The 12,413-nt window shown below is 43.5% G+C and overlaps 1 protein-coding gene across 2 annotated transcripts in view; it reads right to left on the reverse strand.

Moving 5' to 3' along the window:
- Positions 1-12,413, reverse strand: part of LOC122562775 (uncharacterized) — a 139,897-nt gene that overhangs the window by 98,024 nt on the left and 29,460 nt on the right. Inside the window, exon 2 of one of the 2 annotated variants that reach the window (XM_043715946.2) lies at positions 2,272-2,449. In XM_043715946.2, coding sequence (XP_043571881.2) covers positions 2,272-2,411 — 140 coding nt within the window. In that variant the 5' untranslated portion in view covers positions 2,412-2,449. Of the gene's footprint in view, positions 1-2,271; positions 2,450-12,413 lie in introns of those variants that run through there. The other variant, XM_043715948.2, reaches the window with a different exon arrangement.

The raw sequence follows: 12,413 nt of genomic DNA on the forward strand, positions 1-12,413 counted from the left end.
AGGTCCTAGGGAGTGTTGCTGAACAAAGAGACCTTGGAGTGCAGGTTCATAGCTCCTTGAAAGTGGAGTCGCAGGTAGATAGGATAGTGAAGAAGACGTTTGGTATGCTTTCCTTTATTGGTCAGAGCATTGAGTATAGGAGTTGGGAGGTCATGTTGCGGCTGTTAGGACATTGGTTAGGCCACTTTTGGAATATTGCATGCAATTCTGGTCTCCTTCCTATCGGAAGGATGTTGTGAAACTTGAAAGGGTTCAGAAAAGATTTACAAGGATGGTGCCAGAGTTGGAGGACTTGATCTATCGGGAGAAATTGAATAGGCTGGGGCTGTTTTCCCTGGAGCGTCGGAGGCTGAGGGGTGACCTTATAGAGGTTTAGAAAATCATGAGGGGCATGGATAGGATAAATAGACAAAGTCTTTTCCCTGGGTTGGGGGAGTCCAGACCTACAGGGCATAGGTTTAGGGTGAGAGGGGAAAGATATAAAAGAGACCTCAGGGGCAACCTTTTCATGCAGAGGGTGGTATGTGTATGGAATGAGCTGCCAGAGGAAGTGGTGGAGGCTGGTACAATTGCAACATTTAAAAGGCATCTGGATGGGTATATGAATAGGAAGGGTTTGGAGGGATATGGGCCAAATGCTGGAAGGTGGGAATAGATTGGGTTGGGATATCTGGTCAGCATGGACGGGTTGGACCGTAGGGTCTGTTTCCGTGCTGTACAACGCAATGACTCTGAAACTGCTGCCATTTTGCCTGTTCTCACCCATTCCATCAAAGGGGACAGTTTCTCCCCATCTACCCCATTTGGCCCCTCGTGATTTTCAGGTCTTCTTGACCTTCCTTGCTCAAAGGACAACAACCCAGTGTCTGAAATCTGCCCACAAAGCTGAGATCGCTCATCTGAAAACATTCATGTAAAATGATTTGTCAACCTCTCCACAGCCTCCACATCCTTTCTCAAGTGCGGTACCCGGAATTGAACACAAACTCCAGTTGATGCCAAACCACCATCTTATAAAGATGCCCCATAACTTCCTTGCTTTGGAATTCTATGCCTCTACTTGAAAAAACATTAAAAAGGATCCCATTTGCCAAGGATAAGCTTGCATTTGTATAGAGCCCTTCACAGTCTCAAACCATCCAGAAGTCACCAACTGAGTCAATGTTGCCACTTTGTCAAAAGAAAATATCAGAGATTGTGAACAAAGCATGTAAAGGGTAATTTCACCAATTTTGCCATCTCTTCTGATAGTGCTGGTCAGAGAATTGGCACTCCATACATTAGAGGCCAGTGTTCTGTTTGAGGACTGCTCCCAATTGGGACGTAGGCTGGGTGAACCTGTCTTGAAGGTACACTATTTCCCCTCAAGATATAATGTGCAAGTGGCTTGGATGTTCCACTATTTTCAGTGAAACACAAGAGATGTTTTGGATTTGTAACCTGGTCTGCTCTGAACTTTCCAAACCCTGCTGGGTCATAGGAGGGAATGCTACGTAGTTTACCTTAGTTTTCCCTGCTTCCCCTACCCCCGTCTTCGCTAGGTCAATATGAATGATGACAGCTGATGATAGCTGCTTCTATTAGTGAACCCCGCTCCCCCCCCCCCCCCCCCAACCCCACATTGGAAAGAGTGGATGCAGGTGGGAATAGAATTGAGCTCAGACCATTTCTCCTCTTTCCTAGCCCTTCCAAACCGCATCCTCACTGCAAGTCAAGTAGCACTTATTCACCCTTGCATCCTAAACAGGATAACGGGCAGAAATCCAATCACTCAACAAATCAGTGTCTCCTGAGGCGAGGTACACTTAGAGACCGAGTCAGACAGCTTTGCGGGGAGAGGGTGCAATCAATAGGTTGAGCCAAGCCCCCAATGCTCCGGTCAAGTCCTTGTCAACCAACAAAGGATATTTAGGCAGAAAGTGGACATAGGCCAATTGCCAGATAACAGAGAGGATTTTAACAAGGGACTGAATTTTTAATAACGTGGTAACTTTTATTATGGGACACATTGTACCCAGCACTTCACAGAATTAAAGAATGGTTGTGACACAGAATGAGGGTATTCAGCCCATTGGGCCTACACTGTGGAAAAAGCCTAACTCTAATCATCATCATGAGTTTTTCAATCCCTTGTTATAAGCCACGAGGAGTAGCCAGGTGCTGTAACAAAAAAAAATTTGATCTTGGATGCGAAAGTTGAAGCCTTGTAGAGATGTGGTTATCATCACAGTCAATCAAAGATAAAGGCAGGATGAAAAAATGTTCGTTTACCTTCCTCCGTTTCGGACCGCATGCTTCAGACTCAAGAGGGCCAGGACATAGAAGACAATCTCATTGAGGATTAGTGTAGGATGTTTTGTCCAGATGTCTCTGGGATCACGCAGGGCGACCCACCAATCCCAGTCCATCATCCGGAAGCCCTGGGAAATCTGACTCACGCAATCTCCTCCTGGGAAAAACAAGACACCTCTTTTAAAAGCAGAGAGGCACAAACTGTGCACAACATCGTCCTGTGGATGTGGCCAAGCTTCCCATTGGTTGGTCAATGGTTAGCTATCAGAAGAATGCGAGATTATCGGGTCATTTTCACCTTGCTGTTTGTGGAAGCTTGCTTTGCAGACATTGGCTGTTATGCTCCCTACATTACAGCCATGACCACACTTCAAACCTACTTCACTGGGTATCCAATCATTGTGAAAACTTTCGGACAAATGTAGGATGCAGAGATAAAGAGATATACAGAGGAACCTCAATTATCCAAAGGATATGGGTGGGGAGTATTTCGTTCAGGTAATTGAATGCCGGATTATATAGGAGACCTTGTGATCTTGTTCTGATCATCCAAAATTCGGTTAATCGAGTGCCAGATAATTGAGGTTCCTATGTACAGCACAGACACAGACCCTTCAGTTCAACTCATCCACGCTGATCAATACATCTTCAACTGAGCCAGTCTCATTTGCCAGCATTTGACCTGTCTATTCATATACTCATCCATATGCCTATTAAATATTATAATTGTATGCACCTCAAAGTTTCTCTGAACAAAGGGCTAATTCTCCTTGTGGTAATATTAACATTTTATCTTTTGTCCGTTAATTGAATTTCAGCGCTTAGTTTACTCTGTTGATTCCGTCAAATATATTCTTTCGCTGGTGAAAAGATTTCATTATCTTGGTTAGACCCAGTCTTCGGGAATGGGGGGACAAGCACTAAAATTGTTGATTTCGATACTGAGTCCAGAAGGTTGCAGGGTTCCCAAGTGGAAAATGAGGTGCTGAATCTAGGCAAAAGTGAAGACTGTTGATGATGGAGATCAGAGTCAAGTTTAGAGTGGTGCTGGAAAAGCACAGCAGGTCAGGCAGCATCTGAGGAGCAGGAAAATCGATGTTCCTGATGAAGGGCTCCTGCCTGAAATGTAGATTTCTCTGTTCCTCGGATGCTGCCTGACCTGCTGTGCTTTTCCAGCAAGATGATGAATCTGTTAATTAGGGGTCGATTGAGTGAGAATTTGCTGGATAAATTTGAGGAGCTAGTAATCAGTGGAAGGCAAGTTTTATAGAGTATGGTTTACTGAAATAAAGTTCTAAAAAGCACAAACTTGGATTTTGTTCGAAGATATTTTTCTCCTGCTTTATAATATTGGTTGCAATGAATGCTTGAGTCAAAGGGTAAAGATTTGACATATAATTAGCCACCACTATGTTCTGAATGTGGGTCAATGACCAGTGGAAGAGTGAAGTAACTATTTGGTATCTCTTTACCAATAAGGAAACAAGGTTTGGCCTTAGCAGTTGCACTGATTTACAGAAGAGAGAAGGAAAGTTTTTTTTAGAATTGGAGCCTGATGATTTGAACATGGATGAAAGTTTGGGCAGATTTTACCTTTCAATTTATCAAAAAAGTCATTTATTGACTGCTTATAAGTCATTTATCTGACTGCATGGTCAGATTTTGATAAATTTAGAAGAACTGAAAATAGTACAATGAAAGGGTATATAATGGAGTTCAGTGGATTGTATACAAGTTATTTGCAAGTTACCCAATCTGTGCTGGCATTTATGTTATTGAGCTGTGCCAGAGTGTCCAGTATGGACAAATTTTTAGTTTTGACATGAGCTAAATTTGCAGATAAACATACATTACTAGATAAATGTCAGAAGGACTAATAAAAATTCCTAAGAACGTATTCCTTTCCAGCAGTATTCATAATGCAAAGGGGGCACTCGGTGATCTAACGAAAAGTGGAGGACAGAATGTTAACAAATTGATAAAGCTGTCTAGATACAGGTGACAGGAGAAAAGGAAAACTGTAACTAAGAGAAATGGGGACAGAAATAGTATTTGATTCTTTTGAGAAGTGAAGAGAATTTGAGGTTGATAATAACGGAAAGGAGCCCAGCAGTGTGCATATGGACTCTGTTCAAATACACTTACCTTCTCATGTATAACTCTGATTTCCTCAATGTCTTTTACAGACTCTCGTGTTTTTCAAGATAACTCCATTGTACAAGACTGAGCTTTATAATCCGGAAAGATCCAGATTAGATCTTTGATTTGTGCTAAGCAGCACCGGGGGTGTTATTATTGGTCAAAATAAGATTGAGTGAATGATAGGGAAAGGAAGTGTTCACAAATTATAGCGTGGAACATTATCTCATTGGCTGCTACTGACTATCAGGGGTGGACAAAGCTTGGATACAGATTCAGGGGCACTTTCCTTCATCATGTTCTTCAGACACAAGGAGGGCAGGGATCATTGCAATGTGATGGCAAGCTGTCAGCCCTCACAAGCATTACCAGATGGGGAGTGATGGGGAGGTGTGCAGTGGAGGAAGGCAGTGGTGGTATGGTGGGCGAGCAGTGGGCCTTGCTGCAGGTAACCCGCTGCCCCTTTGTCAAGTGTGACAAATCATTTATTTTTTGTATTTCTTCTTTTATGCTGTTAAAGCCAGCATTCTGTGAGAATGTAACATTCAGGGCACACTCAGTGCCAAAAGAAACATTTGGCTGTTCCAAAATATGCAATACTGCCTATAAATAGAGATGGGGCTAGTTGCAAGATGTTATGCAGGTCACTCAGAACAGCTCAAGGGTTACTGACCAATCAGTTTGAGGAGACCAGTCAAAAGAGATGATTGCTAGTTTTGGGCTCCTGGTCAGTTAGATTGCTAATAACAGGAAGATAAGGCAATGCTGGCTGTGGCCTAACAAGAATTGAACTACTTCCTCCCAGTCCAGTAAACCATCCCTGCACTATATCCTCCAGGGACAAGCCACTACCACCATGTCCCAGCACTACTCCCACTACGTCTGGATCCAGTATCTTGGCTACAACCCCCTACTCAACTGCTTCCCCCTTCCCCACCAGACCTACTTGTTCCCTCTAGCTTGATTTATGCCTTCTGACCAACTTGTCAGGTAGGAAGCAGAATTCTAGACTTTAGAGTCATAGAATCATACAACACAGAAACAGACCCTTCAGTCCAACTCGTCCATAATCCCAAACTAAACTAGTCCCACCTGCCTGGACGTGGCCCATATCCCTCCAAACCTTTCCTGTTCATGTACTTATCTAAACATCTTTAAAATGCTGTAACTCTACCTGCATCCACCATTTCCTCTCACATTCCACTCACACTGTCTGTTTAAAAAAAAAAATGTCCCTCATGTCTTTTTTAAATCTTTCTCATCTCACCTTAAAATATGCCCCCTAGTCTTGAAATACCCCACCCTGGGGAAAAAGACATCTGCCTTTCACCTCATGATTTTATAAACCTCAGTAAGTCACCCCTATGCTCCAGTGAAAAATGTCCCTAATAATTCAAACTCTCCATTCCAGCAACATCCTGGTAAGTCTCTTCTGAACCATCTCCAGTTTAATAATATCCTTCTTATAACTGGGCGACCAGAACTGAATACGGTACTCCAGAAGAGGCCTCATGAACATCCTGCACAACCTCAATATGATATCCCAACTCCCACACTCAAAGGCATTTTCTGTTCCTTAACTTCATAACACATCCCCTTGTGTTATCCTCAGGAGAAAGTCCGGGTCCTCAGGAACCCATTACTGAGGAATGAATTTCTGCATTTTAAGTCTATTCTCTTACAGTGTTGTAACAGGTTACTGCAGAATGTAAGGCAAACTCCATTAATCACATTTACACAGCTGAGGTACAGAGCCACAGGGAGTAGAGGAGCTAGATTGTTCATTTTAAGACAAGATAGAATGGAGCACAACCTTAAAGCATTTAAACTTTCCTCAGGGACAATAAAACTTGGAAAACACTGTGGTAAAAACAATGACTGCAGATGCTGGAAACCAGATTCTGGATTAGTGGTGCTGGAAGAGCACAGCAGTTCAGGCAGCATCCAAGGAGCAGCGAAATTGACGTTTCGGGCAAAAGCCCTTCATCAGGAATAAAGGCAGAGAGCCTGAAGCATGGAGAGATAAGCTAGAGGAGTGTGGTGCTCATCCTTTGCGAGCACAGTAACAAAACCAATAGGTCTCCAATCGCAGCTCAGAATCTGGCTGTCCTCAGAACCTGCTGCATGTGGTCAGAAAGTAAATTGTTTAAGAAGAAAATTGCAGAAACGAGGGCAAAATGTGATTCTGGCTGCTTACAATATTTTGCCTCTGTATTTTGTCAGCTGTGAATGGAAAGGCACAGACAAGAGAAAAGAATGACTTGTATTTATACGAGGTGCTTCACAGTCAATGACGTTCGTGTAAAAATTGCTGTGATATCAGGGATTGCAGCAGCCATTTTCAGCACAGCAAGATTCCACAAACCATGACGACCAGAAAAGAAAATGCTAGTTCTCTGGTGATGACTGAAAACAAAGAATGCCAAAGATTGCAGCATCCATGGAGAGAAAGCCTTTCCAGTCTGAATGTCGCTCAAGGGAGAACTTAACCAGGGGCACTACAGAGAACTCCTTCCACTCTCTTTGAAATTGTGTCTTGGTTCCTGGCAGGGAACAGGGCCTCCATGAATATCTCATACAAAGCAAAGCACCGAGCACACTGCAGCACCTGTTTGGCTCTGCACTGAAGCAACAGCCTGGATCAGGCTTCAGGCTTGAACCCATGACCTTCTAACTTGGAGGTAGGAGTGAGAGCAGTACAGGCTCAGTGGTTAGCACTGCTGCCATACAGTGTCAGGGACCTGGGTTTGATTCCAGCTTCAGGTGACTTTGTGGAGTTTGCACATTCTCCCCGTGTCTGAGTAGGTTTCCTCCCACAATCCAAAGATGTGCAGGTTAGGGTGAATTGGCCGTGCTGAATTGCCCATAATGTTCAGGGATGTGTGGGTTAGGTGCATTGGTCAGGGGTAAGGATAATAGAATGAGGGAATGGGTCTGGGTGGGTTGCACTTCGGAGGGTTGCTATGGGCTTGTTGGGCCGAAGGGCCTGTTTCCACACTGTAGGGATATGATTCTGATTCAAATGATGATGGGCTGAATGGCCTCCTTCTGCTCTACCCTTTGAGTCACAGCTGACACAGCAAATCTCTGAACAGCTCAATCCAGAGAGTTTTCCACCCTCCCAGCCCGCACACACGCCCTCATGCTGTACCACATTCACACAGCTCCCACAATCCCCGTCATTTCTCAGCCAAACAACTGCCCTGTCTGTGGAACTGAAGGTAGCAACCCAGTCTAGTCTGATCCATTAGACTGTAAGATATAGGAGCAGAAGTAGGCCATTCAGCCCATTGAGTTTTCTCTGCCATTCAGTGAGGTCGTGCCTGACCTGATAATCCTGCCTTTTCTCCACAGCCTTTAATTTCCCCACTGATCAAAAAGATTAGTCTGTCTCAGTCTTGAATGTACGTAATGACCAACCTCTACAGTTCTTTGGGGTAAAGAATTCCACAGATTCACCATCTGCTGAAAGAAGAAATTCCTCCTCATCTTTGTCTTAAATGTGAGACTTTTCATTCTGAGATTATAAGCTTCGAGCCCTCGCCTCTTCCACAAGGGGAAGCAACCTCTGCCCATCTATCCTAAAAACTCCTTTAAAAATTGTGGATGTTTCAATAAGGTTACCTCTCATTCTTTTATATTCCAACGAATCCAGACCCAGTCTATCCAACCTCTCCTCATAAGACAGCCCCTCCATACCTAATATGAGTTGAGTGAACCTTCTCTGGATTGCCTCCAAAGCATATAATCTTTCCTTAGATAAGGGACAAAAGTGTTCTTAGTAGTCCAGCTGTGCCCTGTGTAGTTTTAGAAAAGCCTCATTATTATTCCCTCTGAAGAAAAGGACAACTTTTTCCAACATTCTCACAGGCCAGGCAGAAACTAGAAGTGGAATAATATTTACCCCTTCGTAGTGAAGGGATGCTGAGGCTAGTCTTGATGTAGAATTAAATGTTAACCTTCTTTTGATAATTGTACATTTCTACCTGATTAACAAAATGCAAACCAAACACTGGGATTCATTTTGAGAGAATAACAAAATAAAGATAAAGAAGTTTTGATCATGTGGTGAATCTTGGTCACAGAAGGCTTGGATTCCTGTGATTTGGAGATGCCGGTGTTGGACTGGGGTGTACAAATTTAAAAATCACACAACTCCAGGTTATAGTCCAGCAGGTTTAATTGGAAGCACTAGCTTTCGGAGCGCTGCTCCAAACCACCTGATGAAGGAGCAGCGCTCCGAAAGCTAGTGCTTCCAATTAAACCTGCTGGACTATAACCTGGAGTTGTGTGATTTTTAACTCTGGATTACTGTGAGCAGTTCTGATCTCCATCCTATAGGATGGATACGGAAGCACTGGAGGAGGTGCAAAACATGTCATAAGGACGATACCGTCGTTAGGAAAGCCTGGGGCCATTTTCTTTAGAAAAGAAAAGGTTAAGAGGCCAGTAACATTATGAATCCAGTTGAGTTTCTGCTCAATGCTAACTCCCAGGATGTTGATAGTAGGGGAATTGAGTGATGGTAACACCATTAAATCTTAAGGGGTGTTGGCTAGATTGTCTCCTTGGAGACGGTCATTGCCTGGCATTTGTGTGGCACAAATGTTGCTTACCACTTGTCAGCCCAAGTTTTGAGATTAGATTAGATTAGATTCCCCTACAGTGTGGAAACAGGCCCTTTGGCCCAACCAGTCCACACCAAATGTTTGGGCTTTTATTTCCTGAAATTCATGCTTCCTATTGTGGCAAACCATATCTTTCTGAAATGTGCTCATCAGCACCACCCCTCCACCATCAAAATGAGAGAAAAATTAAAATGTGACCCATTCTCACATTATGAGACAATGTTGGAAAACTCTGTTCTACCTCAATACTGCGTTCTTACAGTTTTCACATACTCCTTGATATCTTTCATATCTCCTACATCTCTCCTAATTTATTTTTCTATTGACTTCAATGCAAATGAGGTGTAAAACAAGAAGCCAACTCATTGTAGTCTGTTTTCGGCAGCCATGTGATTAAACTAGCTTGATGCTTTTGGGAGGGAAGGGGTATCCTGAAATTTAACGGGATTGCAAAGGCTGTTGGTGATCAAATAGTTTCTAATTAAACTAATTTCCACAGGAATGCGTGGATACTAAGGTATCCTGCCCCCAAACAACCTACAAATGAGTAATCTCCAATTCTATCATTCCTACATTCTCCAAATCTCTTCAAAACGTGACCTTCTTGATCGTGTCGCTTTAAGGTTCTTCATAAAACTCTCATTTGTAGCGATGACAAGCAGCAGCATATTTCTCTGCTGCCCAAGGGTGTCCTTTGGAGAGTGATTCAATGTGACTGGCAACATTAAGGATTGAAGCACAGATTGGAAATTGGCTCAAAGCCAATAAACAGAGGGCATGAGGCGAACAATTCTGTCTTGGGCAGGAGGTGGATCTACAATGTAGCTCCACAAGGAACACCCCTATGGTTGCCCCATAGGTACCTTGGACTTGAGTTAAATTTCAAGATTTGGGGAAGACACAAAACTTGGAATTACAGTAGACTGTCAGGAGGATGGTGGCAAGAGGATGCAGAGAGCGTGGTGAAGTAGGCAGAAACACAGAAATGGAATTTGTGGCAGGAAAGGGCAAAGTAATTGATTTTGGAAGGAACAAGAAGGGGCACATAGGGGACAATTCTAAAGGGGATGCAGGAGCCAAGGGACCTGGGTGCAAATGTTCACAAACCTTTGAAGATGGCAGGGCAAGCTGAGAAAGTAGTTGAAAAGGATATGGAATCCTGGTCTTTCAAAACAGAGGCAAAGTGTACAAAAACCAGGAGGCTACAATAAATCTTTGTAAAACACTGGTTTGGAGTACTTTACTGTGCCTTATTCTGGAGTGACATCCTAGACAACATCCTGCTGATAAGTGACAAACACTGTCCACAAGAATCACCAACTCCAATAAGAGACAAGCTAACCATCTCCCCTTGATATTCAATGGCATTACCATCACTGAATCCCCACTATCTATAACCAGGAGCTTACCATTGACCAGAGACTCAGCTGGATTTGCCATATAAATACTGTGGCTACAACAGCAGTCGGAGGCGAAGAATACTGCAGTGAGTAACTCCCCTCCAGACTCCCCAAAGCCTGTCCACCATCTACAAGGCACAAGTCAGCAGTGTGATGGAATACTCCCCACTTGCCTGGATGGCTGCAGCTCCAACAACACTCAAGTTCAACATCATCAAAAACAAAGCATTCTCTTGATCAGGAGCTGACTTAAACATTCACTCACATCACCATCCAATGCACCATAGGTGCATGTGTACCAGATGAATTGCAACAACTCACCAAGGCTCTTTCAGCAGCACTTCCCAAATCTGTGACCTCTCTCATCTGGAAAAATGGTGTATCAGATTCATAGGGCATCAGATGCGTAGAAGCACCACCACCTGCAAATTCTCCTGTTTAACATCCTGACTTTGGCATTTATCATTGTTTCTTTGTCATCACTGAAATCCTGGAACTCCATTTTTAAGGGGTCTGCTGTGTCACATTTGATGGTTCTTTCATTCCAAGGACTTAAACATCAAGTACTGGCAGTACTAAAGGGTTGCTGCACTGTCAGAAGTGCTATCTTTCAGGTAAGATGTTCATCCAGGTCCTGCCTGCCTTCTCAGATGGACATAAACAAAACCCTCTGAAACTATTGGGGGAGATGGGTGTTTTCACCTGTAGGTATTTTCTAATCAACCTGCTCAGAGTTGTTGCGGCACATCGCTGGATTAGGTGGAACTTGAACATGTGTCTCCTGACTCAGAGTTAGGGACACTTCCATTGTATCACAGTGGCCAATATTTCTCCTTCAATCAACATTTGCAAATTATCTAATCATTACCACTGTGCATAACAAGTATAGCTACATTTCAGAGTACTTCATTGGCTGTGAAGCCCTTTGGGATGCCCAGTGGTTTGGTAAGGTGCTATGTAAATGCAAAACTTTCCTTTCTAACAGTAGCATGTTCAACACAAGAGCTGCCTCTGCTGTTGCTGGCTTCATTAACTTGCCTCTTGACTGGCCTGATCTCACTTTAGATTATTCATCGGCTCTGTAAGAATATTTACCCTGCGCTGCAATTATGCCCCTTGGCTCTTTTACTCATTGAACAAAGTGTTAATCTGAACTTGGAACATCAACACTGTGTGCCCTCTGGAGACTGTGTGTTGATGTCGGGATGACAAGAGGTTTTTCTTTCTAACAACTTGCAGTCAAAGAAGACACATGGCCCGTGGGTACGAAACAGCCACTTCAGGATTCTGATGGCTGGTCTCTACGTGATTGATTCTCTTAGTGACTGGAGTGAGGAACAAGAACAGACCTTCATCTGTTAGCAAAGGTACCGGGGAAACACTGGGTGCAGATTTCCACCTCCTTTACTGTCCACACAAATGGATTGTCCTTATTCTCTCCCACTGTATAGTATATATAATACAGAGACGAGAGAAAAACTCTCAGAGTTAGCATGGACTTGACAGGCCAAAGGATCTCCTTTTTTTTTATAAAGGTAAAGTCACCATAGACATATGGCTGCTCTGACATTAGGGGGAGAGAGAGAGAGATAATGGTGGATCAACCTGACGGTCACCATGCCTCAGGTGAGGGAAGAGATTGTGAAGGACAGTCCTTCCTAGTAGAGGGGAGGTGATGGCCTAGTGGTATTATTGCTGGATTCTTAATCCAGAGACCCAGGTTCGAATCCTATCATGGCAAGTGTTGAATTTGAATTCAATAGCAGAAAAATCTGAAATTAAGAGTCTAATGATGACCATGAATCCATTGTTGATTGTCAGGAGGGGGGAGAAAAACACCTCATCTGGTTCACTAATACCCTTTAGGGAAGGAATATGCCATCCTTACCTGGTCTGTCCTACATGTAACTCCTGACCCACAGCAATGTGGTTTGACTCTGATCTGCCCTCTGGA

This window comes from Chiloscyllium plagiosum, unplaced genomic scaffold, assembly GCF_037043375.1.
Source record: "Chiloscyllium plagiosum isolate Xiang-an unplaced genomic scaffold, Cpla_swu_hap1 HiC_scaffold_24, whole genome shotgun sequence".
NCBI lineage: Eukaryota > Metazoa > Chordata > Chondrichthyes > Orectolobiformes > Hemiscylliidae > Chiloscyllium > Chiloscyllium plagiosum.